The sequence below is a fragment of the Bos grunniens genome, chromosome 5 (assembly GCF_055505025.1).
Source record: "Bos grunniens cultivar Pamir isolate PY7600 chromosome 5, Bosgru_T2T1.0, whole genome shotgun sequence".
NCBI classification, from domain to species: Eukaryota; Metazoa; Chordata; class Mammalia; order Artiodactyla; family Bovidae; genus Bos; species Bos grunniens.
Window position 1 is genome coordinate 34,698,702 of NC_141169.1, and position 21,265 is coordinate 34,719,966.

Below are 21,265 nucleotides of genomic sequence, written 5' to 3' on the forward strand. Positions count from 1 at the left end.
GATCAAGGAGTAAATGGATTTGGCTATAGGAATTCATTAGAATACGGCAGCAGAGACCTATAGCCAAATTTGGGAGGCTCTTTTCCCCTGGACTCTGAAAATCTGCATTCTCTAGTGGGTCAGGAAGAACTGGAATCAAAGCACATACTACTGTATTGTTTTAATTTAAAGTCACCATTTTTTGCCAAATAAGATAGCCCTATCAAATAGAAAATCTTATATTCATATTAGCATGTATGGATATTATTGGAACCCTAAACTGTGCTTGAAATAATGCATTGAAAGAGGTGATGGATAAAATAATAATTCTTTAAACTCTTTTTAGGTTATCTTGGCTATACTAGTGGATTTTCCTTGAGCTGTATGGTTTTTTTCCTAATTGTGGTAAGTGCTGGTTGAAATGGTTGGCCTGGTTTTGCCATAGTACGATGCTACGTAATAATTATGCATTATTGGGCTTTATTTGACAAAGTTTGATTGTTTCTCCTTTATTTTTTTTTAATGCCAGGTTATCTACAAGAAATTTAAAATTACCTGTTCTGTTCCAGAGCTAAATTCAACAATTCCTAATTCAACAAATCCAGACATGTGTACACCAAAATATGTTACCTTTAATTCAAAGGTAAGTTTCTTGTCCTTTAGATATAAAAATAGGGGTGTTTTTACAAAGGACATTGTGTTTCTTAAACTTGTTTTAATTAAACTGTCTTTGATGCATTGATTCTCAAAGGAACAGGGTACCACAGGTTTCAAATGACACAGTCCATTTAATGACCTTGAAGAAATATACAGATAGTATACTTCATGCTCCCCTTTACCCAGTTTAGTGTAGGACAACCTAAAGTATTCTCTGTGAAAAGCTCTTTCTGCACAATTATCTCAGCTCTGCTATTTCTTATAGTTCTTTAAAAACAAATGAATAACATCCTTAGCCCACTGTTTCTTCTTTTCTTAAAACTAATTTTTTAATAGGAGGATACTTCCTTTACAATGTTGTGTGGATTTCTGCCGTACAACTTGAATCAGTCCTGATATGTGTCTACCCCTTCCGTTTGAGCCCCCCTCCCACCCATCCCCATCCCACAGCTCACTGCTTCTGTCTCGTGCTGACAGAAAGGAACACCTCAAACTTCCCCAGCTTGCACAGTTGAAATATAGACCCCACCATAAATTGGCACTTCAGGAACATTCATACGACATATTGGGGAAGGGTAGACTATGGAGACAGTCAGGATTGGATTTGAATTCTCAGGCAAATTGTCAACCCCATTTGTAAAATGATGACTCTATTGTGTATCTTACAGGGTTTCTTAGAATGTGCCTGATACCTTGCTTGGGCAAAATTATAGCATGAGAAATGTTACTTTTCCCTTCTTCTCTGCCAGCTTCTTTTTGCATAAGAAGTTACTATATTGAATTATCTTTTTCTATTAAACTAATTTAGTTTGATCTGTCACCTGCTGTCTTTAAACCCTGAAAGGTACCCTAAAGTAGTGAAGTAGTTTTCTTTTAAGAAAGTCATTTTCTTTTTAGATCCATATTTAAGTCTGACTGATGCACCCCTTATAAAGCAGAGAGCAGTGAAACGAAGGTGCATGTTCTGGCTGTGTTGCCTTGCCTGTCTTGGAGGGAGCCAGGAGAACAGTGCTGGTCTGTCTCAGGATTGTGGGGACTCAGTGAAATAACAGAGGAAAGTGCTTGTAACCAGCTAGTGCCACATTAATACAGGTGATGCAACGCCTGGGGAACATAAAATACAGCGTAGGTGAGCCTGGCTGTAAAACCCCTCTCTGCCAAGTGCATAATATCTCAAGCTAGATAAGCTGTCTTAGAAAAGCTGCTCCTATTTTAGATACCAAAGCTCCCCTAATAACCAAATAATGCAAGGATTCTGAAGGGCTGTCAGATAAAAAGACAGCTCAGAAATACTGGAGCAATACAGTTTTTATGGTAAAAATGCCTTTCCGTAACGTTTATTTTTTCCTCCCAAATAGACCGTGTACGCTTTACCAACAATTGCGTTTGCTTTTGTCTGCCACCCGTCGGTCCTGCCAATTTACAGTGAACTTAAAGAGTAAGAGATTTAATTTTTTTTTTCAAACTGAATCATTTTACAGCCCCTCGTTAATAGGCAAGTGCTGTATCAAAATAAATGGACTCATATCATGAACTTCCATAGCCCAGCTTCAACATTTACTTTGTCATTCTTGAGCAAGACACAAACCTGCAGTATGTTTTGTCCATAAATGTATGAAAAGCATTTATTATGTGGGCTTTTTCTTATTAATTTGGTTTTTCAAATACTGTGTTACTCAAGAGAGTTCAAGTGTTTGTGTTGCTTTATATCACTTGTGATTAGTTTGCAAATGAATAATGGTAATCTTCAGATTCATCTGTGAACCACTGAATACATTGTATATGATTTGCCTTTTGGTTTAGTTGGAGGCTGGTAAAACAGGCATGAAGAAATGAATGTTAAGACCACAAACTGGACAGAAGAATATTGTTGTTCATTTTCAACTATTACAGTGATTATGGATTTGTTTTTGATTGCTCTTCTAAAGAAAATGGAAGGACTGCTTATGAATTCCCTAATGGGTTCTCTTCTTAGCCTCTCTTATTATCAGACTTTCTACATAAAAATATTTATCATGTCATAGTCTCTTTTTTGAGATAACTGGTTTACAACTTATATAGGTTTCATGTGTACAACCTGATATTTCTACTTCCATACACACTACGTCCTGCTCACAAAAATATAGTTTCCATCCGTCACCATACAGTGGATCTCCTTTACCCATTTCGTCCTCCCTCTTCCCTTTCCCTGCTGGTAACCACGACTCTATTCTCTGTAGCTACATCCTTGTAAATTTACTCCTAGATATTTTATTCTTTTTGTTGCATTTATAAGTGGATTGTTTTCTTAATTTCTCTTTCTGTTCTCTCATTGTTAGCATATAGAAACATGGCAGATTTTTGTGTGATTTTTGTACCTTGCAACTTTACTGTACTTGTTTATTATCTCTAATAGTTTTTTGGTGGAGTCTTCAGGGTTTTCGGTGTATAAAATATGTCACAGAGCAAATAGTGACAGTTTTACTTTCTTCTTTCCAATTTGGATGCTTTTTATTTTTTTTCTTCCCTAATTGCTCTGGCTAGGACTTCTGCTATTAGGCTGAATAAGAGTGGTAAGAGTGGGCATCCTTGTCCTCTTCCTCATTTAGAGGGATAGCTTCCATTTTTCATCATTTAGAGTGATGTTTGCTGTCGGTTTGTCATTGCTGATATTTTGTTGAGGATTTTTACATCTATATTCATCAGAGATATTAGCCAGCAATTTTCCTTTTTTGTGTTTTCTTTGTCTGGTTTTGGTATCACAAAGATTTTGGCCTCATAACATGTTACGAACCATTCCCTCCTCTTCAGATTTTTGGAAGAGTTTGCAAAGGATAGGTATTAAATCTTTGAATGTTTGGTAGAATTCACCAGTGAAGTCCTCTGGTCCTAGACTTCTGTTCTTCCAGAGGTTTTTGAAGACCGCTTCAGTCTCTGTACTAGTGATGGGTCTATTCATATTTTCCGTTTCTTCATGATTCAGTCTTGAAAGGTTATATGATTCTAAGCGTTTGTCCGTTTCTTCTAGGTTGTCCAGTGTGTTGGCATATAACTTTCATAATACTCCCTTGTAGTCTCTTGTATTTCGATGGTGTCTGTTGGTACTTACTCTCTTCTGTGTCTGATTTTATTTATCAGGGCCTTCTGTCTTTTTTTCTCTGTAAGCCTAGCTAAAGGTTTGTCAATTGTGTTTGTCTTTTCAAAGAATCAGTTCTTAGTTTCATTGATCCTTTCTGTTATCTTTTTAGTTTCTATTTTATTTATTCCACTCATTTTTATTTCCTTTCTTATACTGACTTTGGACTTTGTTCTTCTTTTTCTAGTTTCTTTAGGTGTCAGGGTAGATTGACATTTTTCTTGTTTCTTGAAATAGGCATCATGGCATAGTCTTAAGCTCAGAAAAGATATACAATATAGTTATCTATTTCCATTTTGAAAGAAAGATGATGTTACTCAGGATTGAATTCACTCATGATTGTTCCTCTTTCATTTTAAATTGATTCATGACTAAGTTTTGAAGTATTTACATCTACCTATCTTTGCATACATTAGTCCTACTTTATGATCTTATATTTAAGATATTTAAACATAAGATAATTAAAAGATATCTTTGGCATCTTTTAAACTTAATAGTTCTGCTTTTAGTTTGTAGTTGTCTTATGTGGGTACTTCTCAATTTGTCTTGTGTTCCATACTTCCTGTTATGACACAGTCAAATGTCCTGCTTCTTGGTGGCCTACTCTTGAGTACAAGTCTTGGAGATTAATTGTTTGGGCAGCTAAAGAAACTTAGAGGTTCATGCAAACTCCCAAGATAAACTTGACCTAGGAGAGAAAGAGAGAGCGTTTCATTATCCCAGCTGTGAGTTTCTAGGCACTCATTGCTGTGAAGACATACAGGCTTCCCTGAGGCTGTGTGAGTGCATGCGTGCTTAGTCGCTTCAGTCAAGTCTGACTCCTTGCATCCCCGTGGACTTCAGTCTGCAGGCTTCTCTGTCTATGGGATTTTCCAGACAAGAATACTGGAGCGGGTGGCCATGCCCTCCTCCAGGGGATCTTCCCGACCCAGGGATGGAACCAGTATCTCCTGCATTGCAGGTGAATTCTTTACCCACTGAGCCACCTGGGAAACCCTCCCTGAGGCTATTCAATGGGAAAATCAGACCTTAAATAGCAGCTTTAGTGACAGAACTCCCAGTCAAATTCTAGCTCAGTGCCTGATCTCTGGAGCCAAGGAAACAGCATTGGAACTTATTCTGCCTTTTTCCTGTGCGTCCTGAGTGTGGAGATAGTATCAAACAAATGTTAAAAAAACACTCTCTGCCCTTCAGGTGAGAACTCAATATTCTTCCAAAAGAATGAGGAAGAACATTCAAGGCATTGTTTGTTCCATGGCTCTTTCTCTCTCAATACCCAATCAGTGTAAAGAAAGTTATTGGAAACTGGCATATTTGCTGTAATTACTGGGGGTAATTATAGCAGCTCAAGTCAGCCCAAGCCTGTTAGAAAGAAAGTTAAGTTCCATTCTTCAGGGTTAATATTTGTGTTTACATTCAATAACATGGTTTTTAATTTTTCAAATTTCTTTTTCTTTGTTTTTAGTCGATCACAGAAAAAGATGCAGATGGTTTCAAATATCTCCTTTTTCGCCATGTTTGTTATGTATTTCTTGACTGCCATTTTTGGCTACTTGACATTCTATGGTAAGTACCTTCTGTCAGTACCTAAATATAGGTATTAGTAAGTAAATTAGTAAAAATCAGTATCAAAATATGTACTGATATTTCAATGTGATAACCCCCAAAAGCAACAAATCTATCCATTGATTTTACTGATCTTTTCTTCTGCTTAAAGCAAATGGCTATGGTTCCTTTACATATTCATGCTGACTATGCAGTAGAATAATTACCATAATTTTTTCTCCTAATACTGTCCTTAAAAAAAATGCATTTTATAAGCATGTCACCTTTACTAAGGAAGGTTTAGAACTGTATCAGTGAAGGCTTTCCTAATTGCTGTTGTGAACTGGGTCATTTTCCATTAATAGAAAAGAGAGACAGAGATAGATTTGGAAAGTGAGAAGGAGTAGAGTGCTACACTCATGACACTGTGCGTTAATTAATAATAAAACACCTGATTGTTCAGCAGCAGGTGGAGCTTTGCTTTAATATGAAGCAATGACAGAGTTAAATGAAATCTGAAAAAGAACAAAGTTTCATTTGTAACTTTTATTGACCCTGTATGAATAGTCTACCTTACTGCTCCTTCATCCTCTTCTATTCCAATCATCCTGCAATTTTATTTAACATCTTTCATTATCATTACAGTTTGGGAGCTGTTTTAAATTTGAATACGTAAATTTCACATTACATTCTCTATGAAATAACATTTCTTGGGGGCACTTTTTTTCATAAACACAAATGTCTCAAAATTTAAACACATTTGAGATGATTAATTCGGCCTGGAAAGGCTTCCCTGATTATACAGTTGTATTATTACCATTACCACAAGCCTCACAGCTTGTGAGACCGTAGTTCCCCCACCAGAGATTGAACCCAGCCTTTGGTAGTGAAAGCACTGACTCCTAACCACTGGACCTTCAGGGAATTCCCTAATTACCATTTTCACAAGCAATGGAGAAGAGCATTGTCTAATGAATCCATAAATACCACATTTAATTTCTGCATAAGGACGGTGTTCTCAAGTTTCCTGAAGAGTTGCAGGGCTTGGGGGTGGGTAAAGGGAGGGAAAGAGAGAGAGAGCCTAATATTAGTTGACTGGTCTCACTGTTGCCTTGTTTAAGCTATGATTTTTTTGTGGCAAATCCATTTTTTTCCCACATAGAATAGAATATCAAAACCTTTCAATACTCTTGCTGCTGCTGATGCTGCTGCTAAGTCGCTTCAGTCGTGTCCGACTCTGTGCGACCCCAGAGACGGCAGCGAGAAAAAAAGCTCAGCTACTTTTAGATGGTTATGAATTTTGAATCAAGGAAATTAGAACTAAGGAGATTTTTATTATAATCTAGGATCCTTTTTCTAAAATTGAGACCTATCTCTGGCCCAGACTGTTAAATGGAACTGGAATTCCACACCCTGAACCTTGAGATGGGAAGGGAACTATCTCTTGTCAAAGGAGTGGATTTTTGAGTTGGAGACAAAATGGCAGAGTAGAAGGACCTTGAGCTTAGCTCCTCTCCAGAGCACATCCAAATTACAACTAACTGCTGTATAGTCATTGATTAAAAAAAAACAGGAGTGGGCCTTCCTCGGTGGTCCAGTGGCTAAGACTCCATGCTCCCAATGAAGGGGGCCTGGGTTTGATCCCTGGTCTGGGAACTAAGTCCCACATGCCACAACTAAAGATTCTACACACAGCAACTAAGACCTGACATAGTCAAATAAATAAATAAAAATAAATATTTAAAAAACAGCAATTATTCTTTAAAAAAGGGCAGGAGTGAGCTTTTTCTTGCTCAGTGACTGCTTTTCTAGCTTTGCTTGTCTTTGAAGTGACACTTTCTAAAGTTCAGTGTTAAGAAAAAGTTCAAAGTGGTATATAAGCTTTATGAGGAAAATGTATCTGGAAGAGGAGAATGCGTTCCTTGCAGCAGTGAAGTTCCATGGGCACTTCTGCTTGGACGTTGAGTGATAACAGAAGTCTTTGAAAGAGGCTGGAGGTGGCCTGCAGCCCACTCAGCGAGACTGAGGCTGATGGGCATTGTTGGATGAGTGGCACCAAGTTGAAGAGAATCTAGATGAAGAAGGGCTTTGTGTTTCAGCCATATGGTATGCCTAACCTCAGCTCACTCCTAGGTTTAGTTTAGTGTAAATTACTCTCTGTGTAATTTCTGGTGATTACTCTTACACTCCTTTTTGCTGCAGGTATGGACAGGTGGGGCATGTCTCACATGGGGGACTTTGCTCTCCAACTTTATAAATTGTTGAATAGACACTTCAGTTCCCAGAGCATTGCTTTCCTTGCCTTCTTTAGTTTACAGATCCTTTGTGGTTCAGGAAACCCATCACTCCATGATAATTCTTTTGTCTTGTTTTAATGCCTTTTCACATTCCGCCTCATTTTAGAAAGCGTGCAGTCCGACCTCCTCCACAAGTACCAGAGCAAGAACGACATCCTTATCCTGACGGTACGGCTGGCAGTCATCATGGCCGTCATCCTCACCGTGCCCGTGTTATTTTTCACGGTGAGTAAAAGGCCTCAGTGCAGCCTGACTAAAAGCTGAGGGCTCCTCATCTGTGCTGCCTTCAGGAGCCACTTGCAGATCAAGGCTGCTGTGGGGAATTCCTGCATCATTGAAACTGCCTCAGGGAAGGATCTCAAAGGTCTTTGGAAAGAAAGTGGTATCGGTGAGTTAGGGTAGCTTTCTGACGGATGAGTCAGTTCTGATTAGTCTATCCCTCTTCCTTACAGAGAAATGTAGGTAGACTATTTGACTCCCAGTCATCCAAGACAGGGCAATATAGAAGGACCAGAAGAGAGTGCTCAGTCACAGATTAAATAGAAACTGTCCCCCACCCCCCGCCCCCTGCAAAAGAAAACTACCTACTCATAAAGAAAAGGACTTTCCATCTTATGTCCAGCCCCCTGGTTTGTCAGACGTTTAAGCCATCTATAAACTCATGAGGTGTGGACTGACCATGTCCAAATGCCTACGCCCCAATCCGTCCATAACTGATGAGAAACACGAAAGGCATCAAGCTGGAGGCATGACAGGACCTTTTGCTTTCTTTTTCTGCAGGTTCGATCTTCTTTATTTGAACTGGCTAAGAAAACAAAGTTTAATTTATGTCGTCATGTCTTGGTGACCATCCTACTCCTGGTTATTATCAACTTGTTGGTGATCTTCATACCCTCCATGAAGGATATTTTTGGAGTCGTTGGTATGGCTTTCTGACCTGCTGCTTATTCTATGATAGCTGTTTAGAAAGTTAAACTTTCACAATGATAACCTCGATTTTTCTTATTTTCCAGGCGTTACATCTGCTAATATGCTTATTTTCATTCTTCCTTCATCTCTTTATTTAAAAATCACAAGCCAAGATGGAGACAAGGGAACTCAACAAATTTGGGTATGTCTCATGCCAGCCACTCTCATTTTTCTGGTTTGTTTTTCATTGAACTATGCCAGGTAAATAGTCCATCTCCATCATCTAGTACTTACAGTGACCTCAGAAGGAGGCAACCATACTAGTGTTTGCCCATTTGGGAGATTTAAAATGTCATATCAGGATCTTCTCCATTCCCTCAAAACATCTTCAGGTTCTGCTCCTTCTCCTTTTGTGTCAGAGTGGCCAGCCAAGAAATTAGACATTGATCATCCTGTGTCTCTCCAGGGTGATGCCTTGTCATTAGCAAGATCTGAAGTGGAAAGGGACTCAAAAATTTTCTGCAGTCCACTGTTTCTGTATAGTCCCTGGTCCTGTAACTCCATCCTTCAGCCCAGGGAACCTGCAGTGCCTTAATTGAAACAGCTGAGTTAGCATTGAGTCTTTTTATAATTTGACAGAAATGCTTTGGAGCAACAGACCTGGATTCAGAAACTACCTTTCTATATTGGAATTCTTGTTTCCAGGTCTGGTGAAGTTCAAGGGCATCTTGAAGGTGGTGCACTTGGAGACAGTGAGGGAAGCAGGGGTGAAGTGGCTGCTACATGAGTACCTTCTGGAGCACCATTATGTTTGGCCTCGGAGAAGGCTTCTCAGCCGCCCTCCCAGATAGTGTGAGCACTCCAATCACAAACGTTACCTGAGTCAGCAGACCCCAGTGAGGGGTGTAGGCACGGGGGAACATCCCTGTGTATTTAGAGGAAGCATCGTTGATGCCACCGGAGCATCTGCTTCCCCAAAAGGACTATCTCTAAAGCCGTAAATCTCAAATCCTTCTAAATCTGACCAGTGGGGGCTTCATGAGGATAGAGAGGAAGGAGCCGTCTTCTGGTCCTGAACTTTTGTTTTTTGGGGAGGTTTTTGACTAAATTTTGGCAGTTAGCTTAAGATTCAATCTGACAGTGGTGGAGACCTACTGATCACCAATCTCTGGGCCTCTCCAACCTTGCTCCTGTTATAAAACCACTGGGAGGATCTACCAAATAGCATTAAACAAGAGATCCAGTCTATGTAAGGGCTCACTGGGAGTTACACCAGACCGCTGATGGTGAGCCTGGATGCAACCCTCTCAACCCTACTCTCCACCCCCTCCCCTTCCCATAACTCTGTCTCCTCCTCCAGACTCCAGTCTAGCCCGCCCTGGCTGTCTTGACACTTCATCCTTCTCCATGAATTTCAGCTCTCATTGGAAACTCTGAACACCAAACAATTTAAAAGCTTGTGTTCTCCAGATTTTAGATTTAGTAATCTGCCCCCTGGGCCTTCATCAACCCTTGAAAGCACTTAATTTTGTATACTCATTTCCTGTCTCACTTGATCAAATCTACTCTGCTTTTAGATATCCTTTTAACACTTTTTCAAACAGAAATGTTTACCTGCCAGTGATAAACTAGGCTGGCTGATGACATGACCTGTATGTTGTCGAAGGATGATCTTTTTCCTTCGTTCCATGAAGTCAAAGAGCAGAATACAGAGGATGGTTGTGCACAGCTAGTTTTTCTTAGTTGCCCATCCTTGGAGAATCAGGTACACACAACTTTAGAAAGAATCTCACAGTTCAGTAATAGATGTAACCAACCAAATAAAATATGAGGGGACATGAAAAGAGAGGGAAATCATTTTTGTTTTTCCCGGGTATACATGGGAAATGTTTGCTTCCCTGAAAATAACCCTTGCCTTTCTGTTACTCCAGGCTGCCCTTTTCTTGGGTCTGGGAGTGTTGTTTTCCCTGGTAAGCATTCCCTTGGTCATCTACGACTGGGCCTACTCATCAAGTGGTGACGAAGGCCACTGAGACCAGCTGAGAAAAGCAGTCAAGTTATCACGCATCAGCAACCCTTCATCACTTCCTCTGCAAGTTTACAGAAGCAAACAGAAATTTACAAGATACACAATGAAATAATACTTTGGTAGCAAAACAAGAGACCTGTTTCTATCATGGTTCATCCTTCTCCAGGATTGGGGATCAATTTTAAGATTGTCGATTTTTTTGGTTCCAAATTTCATGCAATCATATTTTCCAGTACTTTTCACAGTTGATTGTTTTTCACTCTACTAACTCTATTTTTTTGTGATTTCATCATCTTAGAACTCTGAAGACGTGATCATCCATCATGTTTATTTATTGTACATCCAGATTCTGAAATAATTTTCCTACTGATGTTCAGCTTATATCTGTATCTTTTTAGCAGAGAAAAGAATCTTGAATTGTATATATTTATTTTGCTTTACAGAAAAAAATGGTTTCGTAAATAATTTGCCTATTTTGGTTAAAATAGCACATAGGGATAATCAGATGAGAGTCACAGGGCACATACCCTTGTTGGATCAGAGAATGCCCAATATTTGAGGCAGTTCTGATCACCTGGCAGGCGAGCTTCAGCAGCTCATGGCCTCGCTGGCATTCCATCCACTCTGTGCAGAGACCTTCTCTGGTGAGTGTTCTCAGCTCAGAAAGGGGTGGGAATGATTCTTACCTTGGTAAATATACTGAACTACACATCTGGGTTATCTAGCAAATGAAGTTTTGTTTCCCTCTTTGTGTCAAAGTTACTCTATATAATCTGAGTCAGCCTTTGTTGGGGAAGACCCACGACACCTTTATAACAAATTGAGAAACAAAAGTCCTACAAAAAGATTGTCCAAAATGTATGAGGAAATATTTTTCAGATGCAGATAACCTTCAGCCCAACATCTGTATTGTTGAAGGGGGAAAAACATTGTCTTAAATTATAAACCCAGCAGCTTCTACTCATGTCCATCAGCTTTTTGCACAGAAAATCATGTGTATCTAACCAAGGATGATCTAGGGAAAGTAAGTCCTGTTTTATATTAGGTACTTTAGGGGGGTCTTTAAAAAATTTGTTTTATATCTATGAAAGTGAAAGTGTTAGTTGCTCAATTGTGTCCACCTCTTTGCAACCTCATGAACTGTAGCCTGCCAGGCTCCTTTGTTCATGGACTTCTCCAGGCAAGAAGACTGGAGTGGGTAGCCATTCCCTTCTCTAGGGGATCTTCCCGACCCAGGGATCGAACTGGTGTCTCCTGCATTGCAGGCAGATTCCTTACTGTCTGAGCCACCAAGGGAACCCAATCTGCCTGCAGTGCAGAAGACCCTGGTTCCATCTCTGGGTTGGGACGATCCCCTGGAGAAGGGAATGGCTACCCACTCCAGTATTCTTGCCTGGAGAAGTCCATGGACAGAGGAGTCGGGTGGACTATAGTCCATGAGGTTGCAAAGAGGTGAACACAACTGAGTGACTAACACTTTGTATCTATAAATTTAGGTTATTGCAAATACAAGATTTTTGTACCTTAAATAAGCCTCATTCCTATTTCTTCTCTACTAGCCATCCATCCAGTCTTGAAAAAAGAGCCTTCAGAGATGATTTTGAGGACAGCGTGTGATGAAAGCACTGTGTACCTTTCTCCCCCAAGATGGGGACTTTGGTGGCAGTGCTATCCCTCTCCTCATCCCTGGTCAAGGGTGGGCTGTCATTGCCCACTGATGTGACCCACATAGGGGACAGAGTTGCTGACACTCTTACCCCAGCCCCTCTCCTAAAAGCCAGTGAAGGAAATTCCCGAGAGACTGTAAAAGCAGAGAAGTATGGGGCACGGTAGCTTGAAAAGGCACTGGGGACAGGATAGAAACCCAGTACCACGTTCCCCCTGTGCTGGGCTATCGCCTGTGCGTGGATTGTCTGTATCACACAATGAGAAGCATGTGACCCTGTGAGCTAGTCTCTTGAAACAGGGCTTGTGTTATATCTACATCCTGGTTGAATTCAACAAACACATCAATTCACTGAACAGATTTCTTATCCAGAGATAAGTAGCCTCTAACCATAGGCTCTTGGCAGAGTTTTGAGGCACTTAACTCTGGGCTCTGTTCCTCCCGCACTGAGATCCCTGGAGCCTCCATATTTACCAGGAGTAACACGGAACTGCCCCCTCCCCTTTACAGACTAATATCCCATACAGAAAGCAAGCATCAGGATCATTCCTGACCCTCTTGGGGGAAAAGGAAAGATTATTTTCTGCCTGTCTTAGTAGTATCATCATAGGTTCTAATGTCATGCTCCAGAATTACATCCACAGAGATTAGAGTTCAGGTATTTAGAAATGAGTACCTACCTATGTATAAATTCCTAACCCAGTGAAACCCACAGCCATTTCTGTCCTTCTCAGCAGTCTTCCATAGATAAGCAGAAGAGAAACTCAACCAAACAAGATGCCTGGCCCTTGGAGCTTGTCCGGGGACACCCAATCATGTAATAGCTAGATAGTGGATGACCCTCCATTAAAAAAATACAAATTTCATTTGCAAGCTATATTAGGCTACTTCCCATTTTCTTCATTAACTTATAAAAATTCACTTTCTGCCCATACAGTTTAGAAGATTATCATTAGCTCTTGGGATGTATAGTGATATTTTTGGATCTTTGGAATTTATGTGTCAGAACAGGGGATTTTTTAAATTATTTAAAATATGCTTATTTAGAGGAGGCTTGGGATGTGTAATGATATTTTTGGATGTCTGGATTTTATGTGTCAGAATGGGATTTTTTTTTATTACTTAAAATATGCTTAGAGGAGGCACTTGTTGATGTCTGCACTACTACAGGGTTTTAAAACCTTTGTACGTTTATTTAAGTTTATTGTTGACTGAATATAATAGACCCTACTGTAATTTGTCAGTGATTAATTTCATCATTTGCAGTCCATGGGGTCGCTAAGAGTCGGATATGACTGAGCGACTTCACTTTCACTTTTCACTTTCCTGCATTGGAGAAGGAAGTGGCAACCCACTCCAGTGTTCTTGCCTGGAGAATCCCAGAGACGGGGGAGCCTGGTGGGCTGCCGTCTCTGGGATCGCACAGAGTCGGACACAACTGAAGCGACTTAGCAGCAGCAGCAGCAGCTGTAAAGTGTACTGTTCTTATTCTTCTTGTTCAGAGTAGTGAACCCGTAGCCAAAAATACATGTACCACAGATGTTAGGTAGAATTTAAATCACACAGTCAAGTGCTGTACAAGTTTTTCTGCTATGTGAGTAGACTAACGAATTTGATACCTTAAGCCTTTGGGAGCAGCACGCTTTCCTTGGGTAGATGGGATCTCAGCACCAGTGAACAGTGCTAGGTTCATGCTTTGGGGCATGAACTGTTCTCTAGTTGTAAGAACATAGCACACTGCAAATCCCCAATTTCCTTCATGTTACTTACTGGAAGTGAGGACAGCAGCATATGTACAGGAAAGAAATTTAGTCTTGTTCATCATAGGCAGTCCCCAATTTATAAGCTAGTGCAGAACCCCAACTTATAGGCAGAGCATAGTGCAGAACTGTCGGTTGGTTGTTTGCAACCTGGAATGTATTTTCCTTCAGAAACCAAGTTATACATAATGGTTAGGCCCCCAGACCAACTAGAAAAGATGATCTAAACTCATAGTTCAGCTGAAATAGGGTACTATATTAACAAGATTGCTAAAGAATCTAAGCAATGAATATGATTTTGTTTCTAGCAGATGTTTGCTCAGAGTTGCCGAGAATCCATCCCTCATGTTGTTAGTGGAATCTGGATCAACCACTCCAATCTCACACTGCCTGCTGGGTGGTGGCACCAGAGTAGCCACCAATTAGAAGTGCCCAGAGTGGCCTACAGCTGGGTCCCCAGCAAAGGAAGGGGACCAGGTCCAGGGCAACCAGAGACCTCATAGGAGGAAGAGGGTTAAGAAGGATGAGGGGTCCTCTGATGGGCCATACATCACCAGGGACATTCTCCGCTGCTACCCCTTCTTTTCTCTGGAGGCTCAGGCCTGGCCTGCCTGCTTCTGTTTGTAGGACCTTTTGCTCCTGGAGTTTATCTCCTTCTCTCCCACTACCATAAATGATGTCACTGTGCAGCTTCTCCTGCATGCCAGTCGCTGAAGCCAGCACACAGCACTTTTAATGGATTTAGTGCTAGGAAACCATAGTTTAACTGCCCAATAGTCAAAGAGGGGTAAAAACCTCTCTACCCACTTTTCCTCTTATATTTGCAGACTCTGTTGAGAAAGACATACATGGGTGATGGCCATGGAGTTTGGGGTGGACTAATGGCTGTGATAAGGTGTCATGGTATTTCAGAGGACACCTCAGACAGTCACCCCAGAATTAGCTTCTTTCTAGAGTTGGATTCAAGCCTCCAAGTCAGTGTTCCTCAAAGTGGGGATCCCCAGATCAGCAGCATCAGCATCACCTGGGAACTCGATGGGGTGCATGTACTCAGGCCTCAGCCCAGACCAAATAAGATCAGAAACTTTGGGGGTGGAGGTCCAGCAAACTGTATTTTATAATCACTCCCAGTGATCTTGGCACAGGTCAAGTTAGAGACCCACATTGAGCCAATTCATCTCACCTTTTTCTCCCCAGTAGTCCTATCTGTCATTCTCAGACAGTGGTTCCTGGGACTTGAGGGATAAGAGTGGGAACCAGGACTTAGGGAGGGGAGAAATGCAGCCCCCTTCCTACTGGAAATGCTGGTACAGGTGCATCATTGCAAATAAGGCTGCCTGCACGTGGCCTGAGACACAGTAAGGTTAGAGTTTTGGCAGCTGTGAAGAAATGAAAATGAGGTGTTTCGGATTTTTTTTTTTTTTAAAGCAATTAAAATATCTACCTTTTGTTAGAGGAAATACTGAATTTAGGTCAGAAGTTTCTCTAGAATGTTTGGGTTCGTCATGTGATGATCAATCCTATCCTCCCTTTAAAGGGAGTTCTCTGCTGAGAGAGGCTACAGAAAAGCCTTTGAAAAGGTTAGTGCTCCACTCTTTCAGCAGATCAGAGTGCTGGATGGCACATCTTGTTGGGTTGGGGGTGGGGAGGAGATCGGTGAAATGATCAGGTATTTGATTTTATGCCTTTAGTGCAAAAGCCATCAGTTTCCCTCTGTTTTTCAATGTAAGTTGGCTTGAGGCTTAGGATGTAAACCTTAAGAATATAATTCCTGCATTCTAGTTCATGGTAAACTTCTATCCACTTTCAAATTAAAGACTGAGATTTTATCATTTGAGGATGTTAATGTTTTCCTTAGAAATGGCAAATCTGAGAATCTTTTAGCAACACCATTCCTGTAAAATACAGTGAATTATTTATAATGATCTAAGGTTTTCAGATACAAATTTGGGGACGGGGTGGCTAACAACTGAAAGATACCACTAAATCTTAAAGGAAAAGTTATTGAAAAGCATGTAAAATTCACAGGGCTCAGACCTCCTTCTTTAGAGTTTTCTGTAAGGAAGGACTGTGAAGCTGGGCCTATATGCATACAGGCTTGAATTCGTGTTTTTTAAAGGAAGAATCTATGCAGTTGAGGCTTATTGTAGGAAATACTTCATTTGTATGTAAATACATTGTAAATAAATAGGAGGCTGTATATTTTTGAAGTTGTTGATCCACATTGAAATAGAAGTTGCTAGTATCTGCATATCAAGAATAAATGTCTTCATTGATACTAGTGGTTTTGTTTGGGAATTAGAAAAATTTACATTCTCTCCCAGGTAACATAGTTCTCTTAATGTAAACTTGGAACCTACAAATCTTACTTGTTTAGAGAGAGAAATGTCTGAGAAATAGTTAACGTTGATTTCTTATACTGGTATTAAGATTAATTATTTCAAAGCTAGTCCTCTGAGCTACAAATAAAAAGGAACATTTTAGACCCAAATTATTGCCGTATAGAAATAGAATACCCAAAATAACAAGTTGTTTCTTTGCAATACTGTTTCACTGTTAACACTGATACTACTACACAGTATTTATGAAAACAGATGTTGGGGAGGAGGAATTTTTTTTTTTTTTCCAAAATTGAATTTCTGTTTCCCAAACTTTGGTCCCTTTGAAAGGGAAAGAGCTGAATATTAGACCTGAATATTAACTGTGAGCACAAATTTGAAAGAAAGAAGAAAAGAACTATTATTTATCAAGCTTTTGAAAGTCTTGCATGTTTGCCTTTCAGTGTCCACGCCAACATAGGATGTCTTAAGTAATTTTTTTTTTCCCAAAAGACTTGAGTCTTGATCGCTGGTATGTAATCTACTCTCTAGAGTTCAGTGTATTCTAGACTTCATCTACCTGTAGCACACCACTGGTGTACTAATGTAAAACCTTGTCAGTGAGTTTCAGATGGATGATTTAAGTGAGTCACATGTCACAAAACTTTGTAATTCATGGTTGATTAAACACAGTTTTGTTTTTTCCCCCCAGGATGTGGTGTAAATAAAGACATGTAAGAAGTTCTATTGTATAACTTCTCTGTTAACATAGTTTTTAAACATTAAAATGTGGAATAAAGCATTTATGAATTTTTGTGTTCATTCTTCTAAGGTACAATACTGAGGTGGCTCAATGGCTAAGAATCTGCCTGCAATGCGGGAGACACGGGTTCGATCCCTAGGTTGGGAAGATCCCCTGGAGGAGGAAATGGTAATCCCCTCCAGTATTCTTGCCTGGATAATCCCATGGACAGAGGAGCCTGATGGGGAGCCATGGGGTTGCAAAGAGTTGGACCTGAGTGACTGAACACGCACACACACACACTAACTAAAAGGGCCTGGGGGTAATTGGGTTCTTGCTACACTCACTAGTTGGGATTGTTGGAGACAGATTGGCCACACTTGTCAGTGTTTTGGGACACTGAGAGTTCATGGAACCTTATATTCAAGTGTCCAAACTTTAAAAAATGCTTCCAGTTCTACTAGTAAGCAGAAATGCATGTTTGTTTATGGCTTTAAAAATAATCTTGTTCCTGTGACAATGTTATTCCAACCAACTGAGTTATTTACAGAAAATTGAGCATGTAATAGTTCTTCATTACTGATCGGGACATAGACTTGGATTACTGTGATATTGAATGGTTTGCCTTGGAAATGAACAGAGATCGTTCTGTTGTTTTTGAGATTGCACCCAACAACTGCATTTCGGACTCTTTTGTTGACTATGAGGGCTACTCCATTTCTTCTAAGGGATTCTTGCCCACAGTAGTAGATATAATGGTCATATGAGTTAAATTCACCCATTCCAGTCCATTTTAGTTCACTGATTCCTAAAATGTTGATGTTCACTCTTGCTATCTCCTGTTTGACCACTTCCAATTTATCTTGATTCATGGATCTAACATTCCAGGTTTCTATGCAGTGTTGTTCTTTACAGCATCCACTTTGCTTCCATCACCAGTCACATCCACATCTGGGCATTGTTTTTGCTTTGGCTCCATCTCTTTATTCTTTCTGGACTTAGTTCTCCACTAGCATATTGGACACCTACCAACCTGGGGAGTTCAACTTTCAGTGTCATAATTTTTGCATTTTTCATACAGTTCATGGGGTTCTCCAGGCAAGAATACTAAAGTGGTTTGCCATTCCCTTCTCCAGTAGACCACGTTTGGTCAAAAAACTAAGATCCTGGCATCCAGTCCCATCACTTCATGGCAAATAGATGGGGAAACAATGGAAACAGCGAGAGACTTTATTTTCAGTTTCAGTTCAGTTGAGTCGCTCAGTTGTGTCCGACTCTTTGTGACCCCATGAACCACAGCAGCCAGGCCTCCCTGTCCATCACCAACTCCCAGAGTCCACCCAAACCCATGTCCATTGAGTCAGTGATACTATCCAACCATCTCATCCTCTGATGTCCCCTTCTCCTCCTGCCCTCAATTTTTCCCAGCATCAGTCTTTTCAAATGAGTCAGCTCTTTGCATCAGGTGGCCAAAGTATTGGAGTTCCAGCTTCAACATCAGTCCTTCCAACAAACACCCAGGACTGATCTCCTTTGTCCAAGGGACTCTCAAGATTCTTCTCCAGTACCACAGTTCAAAAGCATCAATTCTTCTGTGCTCAGCTTTCTTCACAGTCCAACTCTCACATCCATACATTACCACTGGAAAAACCATAGCCTTGACTAGACAGACCTTTGTTGGCAAAGTAATGTCTCTGCTTTTTAATATGCTGTCTAGGTTGGTCATAGCTTTCCTTCCAAGGAGCACACGTCTTTTAATTTCATGGCTGCAGTCACCATCTGCAGTGATTTTGGAGCCCGAAAAAATAAAGTCAGCCACCGTTTCCACTGTTTCCCCATCTATTTGCCATGAAGTGATGGGACCAGATGCCATGATTTTAGTTTTCTGAATGTTGAGTTTTAAGCCAACTTTTTCACTCTCCTCTTTCACTTTCATCAAGAGGCTCTTTAGTTCTTCTTCACTTTCTGCCATAAGGGTGGTGTCATCTGCATATCTGAGGTTATTGATATTTCTCCCGGCAATCTTGATTCCAGCTTGTGTTTCTTCCAGCCCAGCGTTTCTCAGGATGTACTCTGCATAGAAGTTAAATAAGCAGAGTGACAATACACAGCCTTGACATACTCCTTTTCCTATTTGGAACCAGTCTGTTGTTCCATGTCCAGTTCTAACTGTTGCTTCCTGACTTTGCACACAGGTTTCTCAAGAGGCAGATCAGGTGGTCTGGTATTCCCATCTCTTTCAGAATTTTCCACAGTTTATTGTGATCCACACAGTCAAAGGCTTTGGCATAGTCAATAAAGCAGAAATAGATGTTTTTCTGGAACTCTCTTGCTTTTTTGATGACCCATTGGACGTTGGCAATTTGATCTCTGGTTCCTCTGCCTTTTCTAAAACCAGCTTGAACATCTAGAAGTTCACAGTTCACGTATTGCTGAAGCCTGGCTTGGAGAATTTTGAGCATTACTTTACTAGCGTGTGAGATGAGTGCAATTGTGTGGTAGTTTGACTATTTTGGGGGGCTCCAAAATCACTGCAGATGGTGACTGCAGCCATGAGATTGAAAGATGCTTGCTCCTTGGAAGAAAGCTATGACCAATCTAGACAGCATATTAAAAAGCAGAAACATTACTTTGCCAACAAAGGTCTGTCTAATCAAGGCTATGGTTTTTCCAGTGGTCATGTATGGATGTGAGAGTTGGACTATTAAGAAAGCTGAATACCAAAGAATTTATGCTTTTGAACTGTGGTGTTGAAGAAGACTCTTGAGAGTCCCTTGGATTGCAAGGAGATCAAATCAGTCAATCCTCAAGGAAATCAGTGCTGAATACTCATTGGAAGGACTTGATGCTAAAGCTGAAACTCCAATATTTGGTCATCTGATGAGAAGAAATGGCTCATTGGAAAAGACCCTGATGCTGGGAAAGATTGAAGGCAGGAGGAGAAGGGGACAACAGAGGATGAGATTTTAGATAGCATCACCGACTGGATGGACATGAGTTTGGGCAAACTCCAGGAGTTGGTGATGGACAGGGAGGCCTGGCGTGCTACAGTCCATAGGGTCACGTGACTGAGTGATGGAACTGAACTGAACAGTTCTTTGTGTACCAGTAAGAACTGGCGCCCCCAAACCTCAGTTCACTGCATTGTTCTAAGATTATTTGTAAAAGCTAAAACTCAGTGATTAAAGACAAATGAGAATTCTAAAAAAAAGAAAAATTCTTCCAATAGGAATCTCTCTGATCTGAAGCATATTACAATTCTCCAATCCTTAATAATCAGAGTAGGTTGAACATAATATTTTCTTCTTAAACTCAAGATCATCTTTATGAGTATCAGTTTCTGTGCCATCTTGTTTGAGGGACTCTAGTCTTTCTCTGCCCACATTGTAACCACTCATAAAATAGGAAATCCTATCAATACTTCCATTTCTCCAGGAACTATTGAAGGGAAAGCTCCTATAGCCTGATTTTTCCCTTGTCCATAATTGGCTCCTCCCCATGATTTTAGGAAAGTTTATCCAACCAAGATGGCAAGATGGCCATAGTCTGATGTCTGCATTTATCTGTGGACAGGGTTAGTGCAGGAACAACCTGCACCTCAAGGTATGACTGGGTGTGAGGCTGCTCTTGACCCTCACTGGGCTGCCCTGGAGATAGCTTATTCTGCAGGGCCACCTTCTTGCCCATGTGGATCTCAAGGTGGAAATTTGGAGCCAGGAGTCCAAGCTGTGGACTCCAACCTAGCTTCATTAGCAAGAAGGCTGATACTTTTATCCTTATGTGCCTCCTGTTTCTGTTTCTTAATCAAAACCCCAGGGATAAAGGGTGTGAGTCATTTCACTTTCAAACTCAAGCAGTTGTAAAAGTGTGTTAGAATTGAGCAGGTTTTGTTATGAATCAAAAGGTCTGGTCCTATTGTACTTTTAATGGCTCTGACTGCTTCCACTACCATTCCATGCTAATGTGTATTCTGCCCTATTTGACATATAATTGTTTGGATTTGGGGAGAATAACCCATAATGAAATAAACTATGGACTTCCAAAATGGAATAAACTATGGACTTACTGATTACCTTGCAACTCAGAAGACCTGCTTGCTTACCTTCTAGATTTATAATTACATTCTGTCTCATTAGCATTGTCTGAGAAGGAGTTGATGAGACCCAAATAACTGAGCCATTTTTTGTATACCAGTGTTTTATCATTCATTATTTCTAATTTTAGACTAATCCAAATTGGCAGGACAAT

At 40.5% G+C, this 21,265-nt stretch overlaps 1 protein-coding gene across 2 annotated transcripts in view; it reads left to right on the top strand.

Moving 5' to 3' along the window:
* The window catches only part of SLC38A1 (solute carrier family 38 member 1), a 79,691-nt gene extending 62,614 nt beyond the window's left edge, over window positions 1-17,077 (top strand). Inside the window, exons 10-18 of one of the 2 annotated variants that reach the window (XR_015163742.1) lie at window positions 326-384; window positions 509-622; window positions 1,995-2,074; window positions 5,217-5,317; window positions 7,700-7,818; window positions 8,374-8,515; window positions 8,607-8,704; window positions 10,434-11,633; window positions 11,973-17,077. Coding sequence is in view for 1 of the 2 variants with exons in the window: in XM_086399792.1 (XP_086255918.1) it covers window positions 326-384; window positions 509-622; window positions 1,995-2,074; window positions 5,217-5,317; window positions 7,700-7,818; window positions 8,374-8,515; window positions 8,607-8,704; window positions 10,434-10,535 (815 nt within the window). In the remaining variant the exon portion in view is untranslated. Of the gene's footprint in view, window positions 1-325; window positions 385-508; window positions 623-1,994; window positions 2,075-5,216; window positions 5,318-7,699; window positions 7,819-8,373; window positions 8,516-8,606; window positions 8,705-10,433 lie in introns of both variants that reach the window. The other variant, XM_086399792.1, reaches the window with a different exon arrangement.
* Window positions 17,078-21,265: the final 4,188 nt, after the last annotated feature.